We start from the raw sequence: 16247 nt of genomic DNA, 5'->3' as shown, positions 1-16247 counted from the left end.
CCAATGTGTTCAACTTTATGTAAAAGGCTTTAAACACTTTAGTGGATTAATGGAATGATATTATTATAATTATTAAAGGCAGACTCAGCGATATGACGTAGATGCAGAAAGTAAACAGCATAGTGAATCAATTTCCGCAATAACTAAGAGTGTTGAAGCACAAGACTCAACTTCTCCTCTTTTCTCCACGGTTTTGGTCCCGTGGCGACCACACCGTAACATGCGCTGTGTGAGACTGTTTGAGAGAAAACTTTTCTATCTCGCTCATCTCAATATCTGTGGTGCTGCTTGTGGCAAAGTCAATTCAACTGAGTAAACTTTTTAACATTTTATTAAATATTTTGGGGGGGTATTTTACCCCCTTTTTCTCCCCAATTTCAATCTTGTCTCATCGCTGCAACTCCCCAACGTGCTCGGGAAGCGAAGGTCAAGTCATGCATCCTCTGAAACATCCCGCCCGCTTAACCTGGACCAGCCGCACCAATGAGTCGGTGGAAACACTGTTCACCTGACGACCGAGGTCAGCTTGCAGGTACCCGGGCCGCCACAAGGAGTCGCTAAAGCACGATGAGCCAAGTAAAGCCTCCCGAGCCAAATCCTTCCCTAATGGCTGGGCGCCGTCCTATGGGACTCCCGATCACGGCCGGTTGTGATACAGCCCAAGATCGAACCCAGGTATGTAGTGATGCCTCTAGCACTGTGATTCAGACCGCTGCGCCACTCGGGAGGCCTGAGCCTTCCTTTAAAAGAGATGAGAGAACAGCTCTGCATCCACTACCTCATGCTCTAACCCAGATACTGGGTACTGGCATTGGTATACTTTACACATCATATTAACTGAACAAAATAAAACATTTACTGTATCTGCGTAAGCTGTGCTATTCATTAAGACATCACAAAGACTACAATTCTCTTACCAAGGCAGAATCGCCATAGTATTACAACCACCACACTCACATCTAGGTCACCCCAAACCTGAATGCTATGCTGGAGAGAACCAATAAAGCATGGAGAACATTATACAGCTTCCCCCTCTCCAGTCTTCTTGTCCTTAATAGGTTTAGCAGTCAGAAAGCCAAGGCATGGTTCTGCAGGGCTAACTCTACTGCAGCGAAGCAGAGACAGGTAGGGCAGGATCTCTGAGCAACACAGCACAGCTTCATTACTCTGAGTGAGTTGACAGAGCTCTTGGCATGTTGAAGCCTCTCTGCTGACCTGGGACACGAATCCAAGGAAAATGCTCAGAAGCAGAGTAAAGTAGACATTTTCACATTTCCATTGCAATTGCTACATTGTGGCCTAATGAACACAACCCTGGACTGGTTCAAAGAAGGTGTGGACAATCTTAGAGCCTGTGGCATAGTTCACCTGGTGGATATGGGAATATGGTTTCAGCTCTGATAATCAACCCTCCACTGCTGGAGTGGGCCATATTCTGAAACTACATGGCAATAACTTTGGAATAGCACTTGGAACATTGGAGCATGTGCGTATGAATAGGCATTGCTTTTAGAAAATATAAAAAAATGGGGACAAGTCTGTCATTGAGCTGCATTCAACCACATCCACCAACTCAAAAAGCAGCTTACTTCGATCACACCTTTAATCACAATCACACCTATTTTTATTCTAAAATTACACTAAACCTGGACCTAAACCTTACAACTTCTAAACCTAACCCTTGACCTTTCTATGCATTTGACTCAATACAGAGGAACAGTGTCCCTCTCAGTGAGAGCTGGCTGAAAATGGCTGCTGCCCTGCTTTAAACCTTCTGGCTGGAGAGGAGGATAAATCTACTCTGAGAGGTGGAGAAAGGAAAGATGTTAAGGGAGAGAGGAGGAATAAGAGGTCAAAGCTTCTGTGTTCACAGAGAGAACCGAATCACAGGATGCTAAAAACCTTGACGGAAATGAGTCTAGGCTTATCTTTGTCCCCCTTCCCTGTCACCTGACTAACGTGTGTGTTGTTCACCCTTCCCTGAAAACCCAAGCAGCTCTTTCCAAACAAACGAGCGGGGCAGCCATTTAGAAACAAACACTGATGCGTCCCTGTGAAATGTCACAGCCTGAGGAAGAGCAACAAAGAGAACCCCTGGCCAGACCTTCCTCCTGCTGCGTGTGTGGAGAAGGCATGTGTGTGTGCTTGTGACAGTGTCACAGTGTTTGTATGTGTGTGTATGTGTGTGTGTGTGCGTGCCTGAGTGCACGCGTGCATGTTTGCGTGTGTGCATGCATATGCATGGAAAGGGGGTGTAACTAATTGTTCTCTGTTATCTCTTTTGGCGGGAGTCTTCCTTAGAACATCAACTAACAAACGTTGTCCTCTCGCTGTTGGCCGGATGACAGAGTGTTTAGGGGTCAGAGGGTCAGAGGGAAAGGAGAGCAGATCAAGAGATGTTCATGGGAATTTTAAAGACAGGAAGAATAATTCTGGATCAGGTTACTTCTCATATTTACAGTCCACAGTCCACTAGTATGCTTTCATATTTAATTATTTGATTGCTTGCTGATTAGCTTGAATAAACAGGACGGACCACTGAAGCGTTACAGAATCCTAGTCATTTGCCCATATTCACAAAGTGTCTCAGAGTTGGAGTTCTGATCTAGGATCAGGTTCCCACCTGTCCATATAATCTCATTCATTAGGATCTAAAAGGTCAAAGATCCTAGATCAGATCCTACTCTATGGGGTGACTTTATGTCAATATAGGCCCTGGTGTCCAGACAGGCAGTGTCTGTTCCATCTGTGAGAAGCTCAAACTGCACATACCCTCATTAGAATCCAGCTTGCAGACTGGAGGACAGAGGATCGAGGCAGGGTTGAGTTTAAAACAATATATATTTTACCTTTATTTAACTAGGCAAGTCAGTTAAGAACAAATTCTTATTTACAATGACGGCCTACCCAGGGAGTTAGCCCCCCAGCGCCCTGGGCAGCAGCCTTCAAAGGACCCATTTTCTCCCATAGTGCACTTCTGCCACCTCTAATTACCCAGCAACCCCCATTGAGCGGCCACTGCCGATCGCAGCCACAGGAAACCCTCATTTATGTTGTTCAAAGTGAAAGCACAAGGTCTGCACTGTGTCCATTAGGACTTTACCATTTTTTTCTCCTTTAAGGATATAGGTCAGTCTCTAGGGCTGGACACACTAATCTACACACAGCCTCACAGCTCGGCTGTAAAAAGGATACACCGCAAACGGGTGGCTAGTGGTTACAGGGTGGACACTGAAGTTTAAAAAACGTTGACCTTTACAATGTTGATGTGTTTAGTCGAAAAGGATTCTGTGTTTTTCTCTGGCCTCTCCTTCACTCTTTCTCACTCTCTCTCTCTCATTCTCTCCCTCTCTGTCTCTCACTCATATTTTTACCATTCTCTCACTCCGCAAAACCCCCCAAAACCATGGCAAAGTGTCCACAACATGTTCTCTTTGTCTCTGACTCCATGATGACTCACTCACCATACTGGCAGCGTGTTCCTTGGAAGCCTACAGGACAATGACAGATCTGGTCACCTCTCTCAGCACACCTGCCCCCATTGAAGCAGGTAGTAGCAGCACACACCCCTGTATAACACAACGCACATCGGTCACTCCAGTAACGCCTGCAAATGCTCATACACATCATGGCACGCCAACACATCAACAATGAATTTAATATGTACGATAGCGCTAAATTTGTCCATAGATACATGTCTTAATACAAAAGTAATATTCAGTGTTTGACTTTGAACTCACGGTGCAAACAGCCCCTCTCCTTGCCCCTCTGTGTCCACCCAGGGCAGCACCTGGTCACCCTGTGCACATCCATACTGTACACCTGCCTGTAGGCTGTGTAGTAGCCTGTTCTGCAGAAAGGAAATGACATACAGGTGTAGGATCTTAATTTGATCAACCTGTTGCAGGAGAAGTTTCCTTCAATGCAGGAAATGTTAATCTTGTAGTGTATTTGATGTTTTAAAAGGCTTCTGAAGTTTGTCATTTCCACTTTGACATTTCAGACTTGATTTCCCTCAAGCCCTACAAAAATGTGCATTCATTATAATCCACACAACAATTCACATTTCCTGTTGCTGCAGGATTATTTCCCTGCTGTAGCAAACTGGCTCAAATTAAGATCCTACATCTGTATGAGCCCAGTTATGATAGGAGAGACTGAGTACAACTATCCAACAACAACAACAACAACAACAGGGTATTGGAGAAGATGTGCCACTCACCTCCTTTCGTAGCCAACACACCAGCGGTGGCCGGTGCAGCCTTGCTTCCAGACCTTGACCATCCGAGTGAAGACCTGGACACAGGGCTGGCGTGCACCCAGCATGGACAACTCCTGCTCCGCACACACATTAGGCCTGCAGAGACACAGAGAGGACGGTTCAGTCTGTAACACTTTACATTAAGTAGCTTGTATACCTATGTAGTAACACTATAATTACTCTGGATACTAGGGCTACATTGTTATATACCATGTTGTTATCATCAACTGAATCATTGATTTACAATGGCATAAAAATGGAGATGAGCGGTTTAGATATCCTTCAAGTTATTAGCGATGGGTACACAGGACAGGAGAGAGTCAGGGTTGAGGTCAATGAGAGAGAGAGAGAGTTTTTACTCTCCTCCCTCTGACACCAGAGTTGCTGACCCTTATCATCAACCACCCAGCAGCTCCAGACCCTCAAGCGTCTTGACAGGTGCCCAGCGTGTTCACCCCAGATGAGGTGTGTGTGTGTGTGTGTGTGTGTGTGTGTGTGTGTGTGTGTGTGTGTGTGTGTGTGTGTGTGTGTGTGTGTGTGTGTGTGTGTGTGTGTGTGTGTGTGTGTGAGGAGAGGGGGGCTGATACTGAACGCAGGGTGGGCCGCACAGGGGCTATCTGAACTAGATCACAATCACAATGTGTGTGTGTGTGTCTCCCAGGGAGCACGCCGACACAGGGGAAACACTGAAACAATCCAAGAGGAAGCAGGTGCACACATTCCAACAGACACAGTGACATACATTACCTAGATGTGCTATCGTATGTCTATTCACAGCACCAGATAGACCTGGGAATTTAGCAATTGGATTGAATTCAGAAGTAATTGGCCATTGTTAGGAGTATCTCATTCTAGATGGCTTGTGAGTTACCTGCTGTGGGTTAAATCATGTAAAGTAAAACCATTCTATCTGCATCTGTTGTCTAGGTTTTGGTCTGTTCTCCTCCTCCTAGAATTCCCTAGACTCGTGTTCTCAAATACTCTGCTGGACTTGGACAGTGTTCCAGATACCCAATAAACAACCAGTAAAACTCCCCAGGCAATACCAGTTTATTATCTCGTCAGAGAAAATATGTCAGAATGTGTGCGCTTGTTTGTGTGCGTGCCGTGACTTTGTGCATGTCTTCCTATCCGCCAATGAAAATGCCAAGGTATTCAGCAGCTGAATATCTACATACCATCCATCATAAATATATCAAGATGTTGTCAGAACAGGGATATATAACACACTTGTGTCCAAATGTGTATTTCTGCATCTGCACACACCATCCGGGTTCAATAGACAGCAGGCTAGGTGAAATAGCTACGGGAAGTTTTAGGCTCTTATAGTCATGAAAATATCCTCATTCTTTTCGCGAAGTCTCTCGAGAAATGCACATTCCTTTACATCCTCAGCATAATATCATGCTTGCCGGGTAAAGTAATATGGTTTATTTTACGTGGGGTCCACAAAGGGCGACGCCTAGAGGACAAATGCATCCAGATTACTGTTGTGCAGTCAAAAAAGACAAGAGTACACTGTACAGATATAACGTTCGTATCCAACAGTAGAAAACAGTGACAACAAAGCCTAATAACCATGATAAGAGGCTGTGGTTGATCCCTTTAACCAAAAGCATGTTGAAACATGCTGCAATAACACATTTCAATTGAAGAGCCGCGAAATCCAAATGGACTATTTATTCCTTTGGTTATTTACAGACTCAAATGTTCATGTGTCTCAGAGACAGACACGTGAAGACTGTAGTGTGCTCATGTATTAGATAATTCAACATACAATATTCGAGCAACTCTAAATTCACTCACATGCCAGGTTGTAACTCCAGAGATGATGCGATGCGCGCGGTGTCCAGTGCTATCATGCACCACATTAAAACGTTCAAGAACATTATTCATTCACACAGGGAAGACTACAAATTAAAGAGTGATGTGGTGAAGGTAAGTATCTCCTATAGTCCCGTCAAATAATGATGTGCATCGAAACAGGACTACAATGCTTCCAAATTGTCCCGTGTCTAGAGAGTTTGAGAGGGTCTTCTTGTCCTTTGCTTGCATCCATCCCCCTTCGTCGTACGAGCTCTATTCACAAGAGTTCCGGAGTACCACCCACGAGCACTAGAGGGTCCCTATCATCACCAATGAGATCGATCTTTACTCAGCTCTCCGCTACTAAGAGCTTTTCAACTGTGTATTTTGATCTATAAAAAGTGCAGACTATTGAACTTTAACTTCATACACTAAATAGATTCGGATTGGTTTGATTATTGATCCATTTACGACCTTTATTTACGAGATCAAAAATATTTACCAACCCTAAGACTTTTTGACACCTTCCCGCTTTATTAGTTTTTTTCTCTAGAGCCTGTAGGCATATTTGATAGTGTTTTGTTAGAGTTCATTGATGTTTCAATTAGAAAGCGTTGATTTGGAAACAGCGACCTCCACTGTTGTTGTCGTTGAAACGTGCATTTATAAATTGCAGTGTGTTATAGGAGACTACCCTACAGCGCAATTTTGCGGTTCTCTCAGATTAATTAACAGATGTTTTTTTAATGTAGGCTCACAGTGCTGAGTGCAAAGTGGTTCATGAATGGCTTTATGTGTGTGTTTTTTCTCTCCATCCTACTCTTCCTCTTCTCAAACTTCTCCCTCGCTCCACTTTTGTTTTCTCTTTCGATCTTCTCCTTCCATCACTTCAACTCCACCTGTCACTTTCTGCGTCTCCTCCTTTGCCTTCTCTTTGACATCTACTTTTATTTTGTCAATCTCATTCACTTAATTGTTTAATAATCTCTCCTGTTCTTGTAATATTCTACCTTCTCTTATTCACATCCACTTTCAACCTTTCCATTATCTTATTCTTCCTCTCCAACTTCTCTTTCTTCTTTTCCAACTCCCAACTTTCCAACTTTCTCCAATATGTCTAGCTTCTTGCTCTTTTTCTCCAGTTTCTCTTTCTGCTTTTCCAACCCCTTGTCTTTCATCACTACCTACTACCTCTACTTCACCACCTATCTCTGCATTGCCACCTTCTCCTTCCTCTCTACCCCTCCTTCTTCTTCTTCATTTCCTCCTTTTCACTCTCCACTCCTTGCCTTCTCCAACACATCCTATTTTATTTCCACCTTCTCTCCCTACTTATGGATCTTCTCCAGCAGTTTGTAGAGCATTTTCACAGTGTCTTCTATAATCTCTGCATCCATACTCTCTTTAACTCTTTCTCTATCTCCCTCTCAATCTCTGCACATGGTCCAACCCTCAAATAATTGTGATAAAACTGCTGAATGAGTAGGCTAAATCATTTGTATCCGTTAGTAATACATCAGGCAACATTTTAGGGAAATCTATTCATTCTTATGATCAAACAATAAAAACGTTTGCTTAAATATGTTTTGACCCATGGTTAATAAGTACCCACCACGTGAGTGCAGAAATACAGTGGTGTAAAGTACTTACGTAAAAATACATTAAAGTATTATTTAAGTAGTTTTTATTGTATCTACTTTTCTATTTATATTTTTGACTAGTTACTTTTACTTCACTACATTCCTAAAAAAAAGAATGTACTTTTTACTCCTTACATTTTCCCTGACACATTTTGGATGCTTAGCAGGACTATAACATAGTCAAATGTACGCACAACAGAACATCCATTGTCATCCCTACTGCCTCTGATCTGGCTGACTCACTAAACACAAATGCTTCGTTTGTAAATTATGTGTGAGTGTTAGAGTGTGGCCCTGGCTATATTTACATTTAAAAACGCAAGAAAATGGTGCCGTCTGTATTGATTAATATAAGGAATTTTTACTTTTACATTTGATACTCGCGAAATTACATTTGCTTTTGATACTTAAATAAAAACCAAATACTTTTAGACTCTTACCCAAGTAGTATTTTACTGGATCACTTTTACTTTTACTTGAGTCATTTTCTATTAAGGTATCTTTACTTTTACTCAAATACGACAATTTGGTACTTTTTCCATCCCTGTAGAAATCATTATCACAGATATAATAACAGGTATTTTACAGTATGGAAAACAATCATTTTCATGTGACGTGAACAACTTCCTGTTTGGGTCCACCATCCATGACGTTCATTCAGGGCGCTCGTGTACGTTGTTTTCCCTTTCAGCCTCCTGGAATCAACATCTAAAGATGCTACATCCTCTGTAATGCACCCTTGAATCTTCAGCTGGACCATATCCGTTTTTGCACGTATATTTAATACCTGGGAGAAGAACAAACCAAAGGGTAAGGCCAGCTAGCTACTACTATCAGCCAGCTTGCTTGTCAGCTAGAAATGGTGTTTCGAAAAGCTAGCAGGCTAGTGACGTGTTAGCTAACTGTCTGTCATACAGACATTTCAAAGTATCTGGTCAGGCCGCAGTCACTAGTTAGCTTGCTACTCGCTGAATAATGTTTGGAATTGCATTTATGGGGCTATATTTCGGTAAACAGTAAGCGCACCAACAGAAATAGCTAGCTAACTTAGATAGCTTGCTTGCCAGCTCGAGACATAGCGAGCTATTATTTTTGTTGATATTCCAGCCATCCAAGGTCTACTTTGGTTTGTCCTCATCTGGAGAGTGGAAATGCATTCAAGCCGTTGATTCGGATGCTCCTTTTATTCTTATCACACGATGGCGTCACGAGAATTCGTTCTATTTGAATTCATAAAGAAGACCATCACCATCAAGGTTTCCTGTGGTATAGTTAAAAATAAGCCTATATGTGGCTACATGGATACCCATTTATGTTAGGACCTCTTCTCTTATCAGATAAAGTAAAATTTGCTTGCCATTGTATTATTGTTGTCAAAGGGAATCCCAAACTATATTGTGTAACCAGTTAGTTGGGTCAGCTGATATTGAAAGTGAAAATATTTTTTCTTATATTTTCCAGCCAAATGAACGGAGCAGCATTCCCCTCTCCTACTGCAGAGATGGCGGAGATTAACCGCATCCACTACGAGCTGGAGTACACAGAGGGCATCAGCCAACGCATGAGGATTCCAGAGATGCTCAAAATGGGCCCCTACGGTCATGACAACCCAGAGGCAGGCTCACGTGACCTGCAGAACGTCATGATGCAGGTCCCAGAGAGGATCGTAATGTCCGGTAGCTATTACGTTGGTCCTCCATAGGGTCTTTGTAGTGTTGATACTCCTGGACCATGTTCATTAGGCTCAAAACGGGATCAATTGATTTCAAATGGATGGGGTTCTCACTGACTCTAGTTTCGTTTTCCATTGTAAACAATTTTAGTTTTCCTGAACAAAACCCTGTATTGGCCCTTATGTGACACCCTGCCTGACTGCTTTTCTCAGGAGATAGTGAGGACTCCCAGTTCCCGAGACCCAGAGACCTGGACCTGATCCAGTCCACCCCGCTAGAGAGCCTGTCCCTGAAGACCCCTCCTCGGGTCCTCACCCTCAATGAGCGGCCGCTGGACTTCATGGAAATGGAGCGCAGTGCAGCCCCAGCTCAGCCCAGTGAGGAGGTAAGATAGTGGGGGAGGGAGAGTCTATAAATGGACAGAGATCGTACTGATGGAGTGATTCAATGGACCAGGCATGTGTGAACAAGCGGTATCAAACCCTGGTCATCCAAGCAGCTCAAGACTGTGCTAGCCCTCTGAGCTAAAGCTGAGACATTAGTTCTGTGAGCTTACACAAATGTTCAGATCTCTGGCAAAGCCATTCGTCTTGTGAGCATAGTTCATAGAACCACTTCCTCTACACTGACAATGGGGAGTTTATTTGAAAGTGACGGCAAAGTCAGTATTTTACGGGAAGAGGATATCAGTATTTATGTGTTCTCCACTCCTAATAGGTGCGTTCGCAAGGGCGGTTGCGGCGGGAACGTTCAGCCAGCGAGAACACCACTGTCCGTCGCAATAGCCAGATTGCCAGAAACGATTCAACGTAAGTAGCCTATCAACTGTGGTCCACACCCCAGTAGTGCCATCCACAATCCACCACCACACCCCTCTCCTCTTCCGCAAGCCTGTTCTTTTTCCTTCCATCTGTCCAGTGGTTTTCCCTGTCTGCTGGCCTGTTTGTCTATCTCTCACTCTGTTCATTTGTTGTGATAATGATTTGGCTGTAGTTGGGTGTCTGTTTCTAGCCGGTGGTGTTGCCCACTCTGTAGCCTGTTTGGTTGGTAGTTGTATCTGGGTCTGCACCCTGTGCTGTTGCAGTTCTGTGTCAGTGTGAGATTAGTGCAGGTCCCTCCTGTCCTGAGTATGGTACTAAAACTTACTCTTAATTCTCATGAATCTCCCTGTACCAGGGAGAGGCACCTTACAGTAAACATGGCATAGAACCATTTAATTTTTTAAAAGCTTATTTCACTATACAAAGTCCTTGGGGGTCCTATTTTGTTCAGAGCATCTTTGTGGGAGATGACTCATTGGGACCTTAATTAGGACCTTTCCATGCTTTTGTGTCCGTATCTCCCTTCCTGGTAGAGGGTTAGGTATAGTTCAGTGGTGCACTAGTATGATCTGTTTGACATCACCCCATCAGTACCATCTCTGTCACTCTTTGGTGGCTGTTATCTCTGCACAGTGAGTAAAGTGCGGATGGTCTTTCTCCCCTCCCTCTCCTTCACTCTCTCTCCCCCTCTCTCTCTCTCTGCTCTGTTTTCTCTGGCTTGGCCACTCATGTTGGTGGGGGCAGTGTGACCCCGTCCCTCCCAGTCCCTCTCCGTGCCTGCCCCCCTCTCGCCATGGCCGAAGATGAACAGAACCTGTACAGTGCTAGCGGCGTTCTCTCTTTCATCCAGTCCACCACGCGCCGGGCCTACCAGCAGGTCTTGGAGGTTCTGGACGAGAACCACCGCAGGTGACCCCATGACCCCTCCTCTTAAGGTCATCTCCAGGCTGACCTCTCCCACTCTGCTCACCGTGCAGAGATTAACCCCTCAATTCAATATAATACAATTGTTTTAATCCTCTCTGAGCCAATGAAGTCCCTGCTGTTGTCTCTTTCGCATGGACAGGGTCATCAAATCAGTTCTCGGCTGTTGGACAATTTAACAAAAATTATAATCGTATAATTTGGACATTTGCTCAATGAACAAAATTATTTGTCTTGACCGTATTTGAATAATTTATTTTGGGGCAATGGGTAGGGAACACCTGGTGATTTGTAACACGCAGTAACACAAATAAATATACATCATGACATATTATGAATCATTGCAAATCAAGATTGACTTTGTCTGATGTGCTGATATTGAGCTGTGGCCTCACTCAGTGCTTGACTGAATTGGTTGAGAGGAGAGTAGTGTTTGGAGCGAAGTCATATTTTCATTGAAAACAGTAGAGTTTTAAGTTAGTGCTGTTCTTGCTCGATCCATGTGCTGTAAGGCCATTATCAAGCAATGTCAACAGCCAACCTATATAGTGATGTGTATTGTCTACTCTCTGAGGAGAAGTGTATTGGAGATGAATATATTGGTAGTCTGTTTTACACTGAATGATCAAAGTCATGAGACATTGGAACTACGAATTTCAAGAGTGAGTGTGAGAGACTTTGGGATTGCATGTGTGAGACTGTTTGGTATTGCTGCTCTATCTCTATTGCTTCCTCTCTCCCTTCCCTGTTTCTGCCTTCTTCAGCAAGCCATCGCTGCGAGGGGGGTCTGCCTTGACCTCTAACCCTCTGCATGAATCCAGGTAACTCCACCTGGCACGTAGACTTCACCCCTCTCTCTTTCTCCCTCTCCGTTCTTTTTCCTCCTCTCTCTTTCCTTTCATCATATAGGCCATAGTTATTGTCAGAAGAGGATGAGTGTTGCTGTCAATAATAGTTGAGAAGATAATTGGGCAATGAATAATGCATGTCTATTGAACTGTTGTCAATGTATTGTAAATTTATTTATAATAGAAATACATTGACAATAATTGTTTGACAATCTGTCTTTTACATCATCATTGATCAACGATCGGAAAGATCATCATCCCTGATCCATGATAGAAATGGTTAACCAGGATGTGTTTGGTCTATTTTTCTTCACCCAAGGCTTGCCCTGGCCACTCTAGACACTACTCTGGATGTCTCCATGGCTCCTGATGACATGGCTGTCGTAGATGCAGCAACACTTCGACGGCAGGTCTGCTCCTAATACATTTAGACTGTACTGTACTTCTATGGAAGGTATATCATTAAGCCCACATGTTTTGTTTTGGCTATATTGGTTGGTGGTGTTGATGTGATGGTGATGTGATTGGTGTGCCTATAGATCATTAAGCTGAACCGGAGGCTCCAGCTCATAGAAGAGGAGAACAAGGAGAGGGCCAAGCGTGAGATGATCATGTACTCCGTCACCGTAGCCTTCTGGCTTATCAACAGCTGGGTTTGGTTCCGCCGCTAGAACCCTTTCCTCGGATCCACTGTCAGAGAGTGGAGAACAAAGCCTCTCCTCTTCTGTGTCAAATGTTAGCAAAATGTACTCTCTGCACTTAGTCCCATCGCTGGATGGCCTTGTTATTGGGCAATGGGATGTTTGTTTTTATTTTATTGTAACCATGTACTTGTAATTTTTTTTTACAATGCTATATAATTGTTTTGTTTTTTTTGGCTTAAGAAGCAACGCTTGACTTGGCTGTAAATATTTCTTAATGTTACTCAGTTGTAATCATTGCCCCCGAGGCATTTCCAACAGATAAGAGGTCTAAAGAAAAGGAAAAAGTAAGCCACAGTGGAGACAAATCGAAATGGGCTACATATGTTAAATATTTATTTGGGACTGGAGTGATGTGAAAATGTTGTCAAGTACTACTGTTAAATTGTAAGATAATACATCATGTTACATTTTCTCATGGGTTTAATTGATGTATAATACTGAAAGGAAACAGTCACACTATTGCTATTACACCATTTTGATTCATTATGTATGGCCCATATCCACCAATAGCATGATATGCTATTTCTCATATTTTATCTTCAGTTCCTACCTTTTTTTTACCAAGAACTCGCTGGCTGGAGCACAATGTTTCCAAATTGGTTGTAGTTTTCAGTCATAATGTGCCAGTATATTATGCTGAGATTCATACAATTTTACTTGAATAAATGACAAAATAGTAAATTCTGATGTTTGAGTTTAGATGTATTAATTAGCCGTGTTGGAAGCTACTATGAAAATATAGTTTACGGAGCTACCAATTACTTCACACTGGAAGAAGTTAATATACTCTAAAGCTACCCTTAAGAAAAATATGGCATCATTAACTAAAGTTACTTAGAAAAAGTAGTTCACAACCTCCAAACTACTTCATTATCACATCTAAATGTCATAGACTACAAATTGCAAGAACATATCACTCTTGGGTCAGATGTTAAAGAATGTGTAATTTAGCCTTTTGAACACAATGTGATTTAGCCTATTAAACACCAAGCTACTGCTAAATATAATTAAATTACTAGTTGAACTAAATGTAGGTCACTACTCCGTAACACTTCATTAGTATGTTATGTATATTGTTATTACAATGTAAATTGAAACTACGTCCATGGTTGGAAGTTGGAACCCTCTTCTGATCATTTTCTAGACTGGAACAAACTTAGAGCGTTAGGGTTGCTGTCCGGACCGTATTTATTGTTACACGCCGTCAGAAACTGTCATGGCATCCGGATACATTGTAAGTCGTGGTGTGCTAACGTTTGGAATTCACTATCATCATGTTTGTAGAAATGTACTCCTTACACAGACCCGAGAGAAGAAGCGATGGATGAAAGCATACACTCTTTTGATGGAAAGAAAGTTGAAGATAGAAGGACTTCCACCACCCAAGCCACGGTAATGATAGCTAAGATACCTTGGTATCATTGGGATCAAGTCAAGGCCATTTGTGTTGGTGCTCATAGTTAACGTTAGCTGAAATTACTATATTATAGCCAATATAGAAGACTACTGTATCTTAGGTACATACTGATTTCATGCACCGTGGTCATAGTTATTAATTTCTTCTCTATGCTCTGTCTCCTAGCTCTCAAAAACCTAACTGGGACTACCATGCAGAAGTCCAGGCATTCAGCCGCCGCCTTAAAGAAAACTTCTCCCCAGAGCTCCTGAAGACAGCCTTCGTGAACCCCTGTTACATTCAGTCAGAGAAAGAGAGGAGGCAGGCACTCGGCGTGGACTCTGAAACGGCCGCTCTGGTCCTGGGGGACAACATTCAGCTGAACACACAGGGCTTGGAGTTCACCAAAAGCTTCCTGTCTGACTGGTGCAGGGCCAGCTTCCCTAGCCTGCCCAGCAAAGGAGTGGTTGCCATTGTCAGCCACCTGACCAGTCATCCAGTAGTTTGCCATGTGGCGCGGAACCTCGCCATCGAGGACCTAACTATGAGCGCTCAATTCCCTGTCCCTGATGAAGTATTGCACAGTACGTTCCTCGCTGTGATCGGAGCACTCCAGGAAAGCAGTGGAGCTGAGAGAGCAGGCCTTTTCCTTCGAGTAAGAGGAAGATCCGCACAACTTTCAACACACACCCAACTAACGGTTAAGATTAAACATTTCAAATGAACATTAGATTGCTTGTGTATCTAAAGATGATCACACCTCCCATGCCCTCTTCTCTCCCACCAGGATTTCCTGGTCACCCAGTTGGTAGGTAAAGACCTATTTGAAATATGGTCGGTGGTGAACCCCATGGGGCTGCTGGTGGAGGAGCTGTCCAAGAGGAACGTGGCCCTCCCAGAGCCTCGTCTCACCAGGTCGGCCGGTGCCGGCACCGTGCTCCCACTCTACTTTGTAGGGCTGTACAGGTACGCCTCACTGGCCACTCCCATCCGTATGCCTCCTGATAAAGCCACAAGGTTTTCCTGATCACGAGACCTGACCAGGAATACGCTGTGACCCAGGACCTAAAGTATTTTTTCCCTGGTCTGGACAGATGTTACTAGATGCTCCGTTACTTATGGAGTGTGAGAGGTGTGTGGTAGTGTTTGCCGGTAGTTTGTTGTTTATTGATTATGCTACTGAGTGAGTGTGTGTGTTTGTGTCCTCAGTGATAAGAAGCTTTTTGCAGAGGCTCCAGGGGAGACAGTTCTGGCTGCAGAGGAGGAGGCGGCACGCGTGGCCCTGAGGAAAATCTATGGCTGCACTGAGAACCGGAGACCCTCTAACTTCTCTGCAGCAGAGGAGCAGCTCGGACTCCTACCCTCAATCCTTCAGCAGCAGCTAAAGGACATGTCACCCCAAGCACTATAATGTCTTCCATCAGTTGATGACACGCCAGAGGGTCAAAGTCAAGCGGTTCCCTTAGCCTATCAGGACCAACCTCTCACAGACTCATAAACCCAGACCTAGGGATACCCTCCAAACTATGTGGTCTGCTCAGCCCTTTAAATTAGAGGACTGTCCTTTGGCAAAATAATGTTTTTTTGTGTAATGTATTATTGATGTAAAAACAAAATGTATGCTTATCCCTGAGCATGTCTCTTGAAATAATGTTTATTATACCATCTTTGGTTTAACCTGTCTGCATATTATTGGGTGTTATTCATTAATGTATGACTGTCCCACAACAGTTTACATTAGTCTGCTCTAAAAAAAAACATGGGTTAGCGATGTGCAAAATATCTGGATTGATATCACGAGTAGGATCCACGACACTATACATTGGGAGGTCATTTTTGGGCTAGTTGGGATCACCTGCTGTGATTGGTTGCCAGGATAATGTCCCTGACATCCATAGTGGGAGATGTGGCTCCCTCTTTTATCCTCTGCTAATGCCACTGCAACCAATCGGCAGAACTTGGAGTGAGAACTCGACTTAAGTGTCTGGCCTGGTTTATTAAAGCTGTATTTTACGATGAAAAGTCTGACACCAGTATAGACACCTGTTTTAGCACTTTGCAAATGCACTTTTACTGTGCATTTATTTGCACAGGTTGGGAACCAACTGGATAATCTGTATATTACTTCAAATTACTTTTACAGAAAGTATTTGGATTCTGCAATTCATTATTAC

At 43.4% G+C, this 16247-nt stretch overlaps 3 protein-coding genes across 9 annotated transcripts in view; 2 read left to right on the top strand and 1 right to left on the bottom strand.

Moving 5' to 3' along the window:
• The window catches only part of LOC118371322 (multiple epidermal growth factor-like domains protein 6), a 95486-nt gene extending 87795 nt beyond the window's left edge, over nucleotides 1–7691 (bottom strand). Inside the window, exons 1-4 of one of the 3 annotated variants that reach the window (XM_052467439.1) lie at nucleotides 6068–7691; nucleotides 4223–4357; nucleotides 3741–3850; nucleotides 3465–3569 (exon numbers count right to left, since the gene is read on the bottom strand). In XM_052467439.1, coding sequence (XP_052323399.1) covers nucleotides 3465–3569; nucleotides 3741–3850; nucleotides 4223–4357; nucleotides 6068–6150 — 433 coding nt within the window. In that variant the 5' untranslated portion in view covers nucleotides 6151–7691. The remainder of the gene's footprint in view (nucleotides 1–3464; nucleotides 3570–3740; nucleotides 3851–4222; nucleotides 4358–6067) is intronic. The other 2 variants (XM_052467438.1, XM_052467440.1) reach the window with 2 other exon arrangements.
• Nucleotides 7692–8308: 617 nt separating this feature from the next.
• LOC118371327 (mitochondrial fission factor homolog B) lies at nucleotides 8309–13364 on the top strand. Of its 5 annotated transcripts, none has more exons than XM_035756740.2 (8): nucleotides 8309–8517; nucleotides 9169–9383; nucleotides 9593–9765; nucleotides 10098–10189; nucleotides 10946–11110; nucleotides 11890–11946; nucleotides 12293–12383; nucleotides 12513–13364. In XM_035756740.2, exons 2-8 carry the CDS (start codon nucleotides 9173–9175, stop codon nucleotides 12642–12644), a joined length of 921 nt encoding a protein of 306 aa, XP_035612633.1. In that variant the 5' UTR covers nucleotides 8309–8517; nucleotides 9169–9172; the 3' UTR covers nucleotides 12645–13364. The 5 variants fall into 5 exon arrangements, with proteins under 5 accessions (XP_035612633.1, XP_052323401.1, XP_035612635.1 ...); XM_035756741.2 differs by lacking the exon at nucleotides 8309–8517 and adding an exon at nucleotides 8557–8973; XM_052467441.1 differs by lacking the exon at nucleotides 11890–11946.
• Nucleotides 13365–13828: 464 nt separating this feature from the next.
• LOC118371326 (39S ribosomal protein L44, mitochondrial-like) lies at nucleotides 13829–16095 on the top strand. Its single transcript, XM_035756739.2, has 4 exons — nucleotides 13829–14069; nucleotides 14260–14728; nucleotides 14861–15039; nucleotides 15283–16095. Exons 1-4 carry the CDS (start codon nucleotides 13894–13896, stop codon nucleotides 15482–15484), a joined length of 1026 nt encoding a protein of 341 aa, XP_035612632.1. The 5' UTR covers nucleotides 13829–13893; the 3' UTR covers nucleotides 15485–16095.
• Nucleotides 16096–16247: the final 152 nt, after the last annotated feature.

The sequence above is a fragment of the Oncorhynchus keta genome, chromosome 18 (genome assembly GCF_023373465.1).
Source record: "Oncorhynchus keta strain PuntledgeMale-10-30-2019 chromosome 18, Oket_V2, whole genome shotgun sequence".
In the NCBI taxonomy this organism is placed as follows: Eukaryota; Metazoa; Chordata; class Actinopteri; order Salmoniformes; family Salmonidae; genus Oncorhynchus; species Oncorhynchus keta.
The sequence above is the reverse complement of the archived record's forward strand: the minus strand, read 5'-3'. Positions and strand labels throughout refer to the sequence as shown.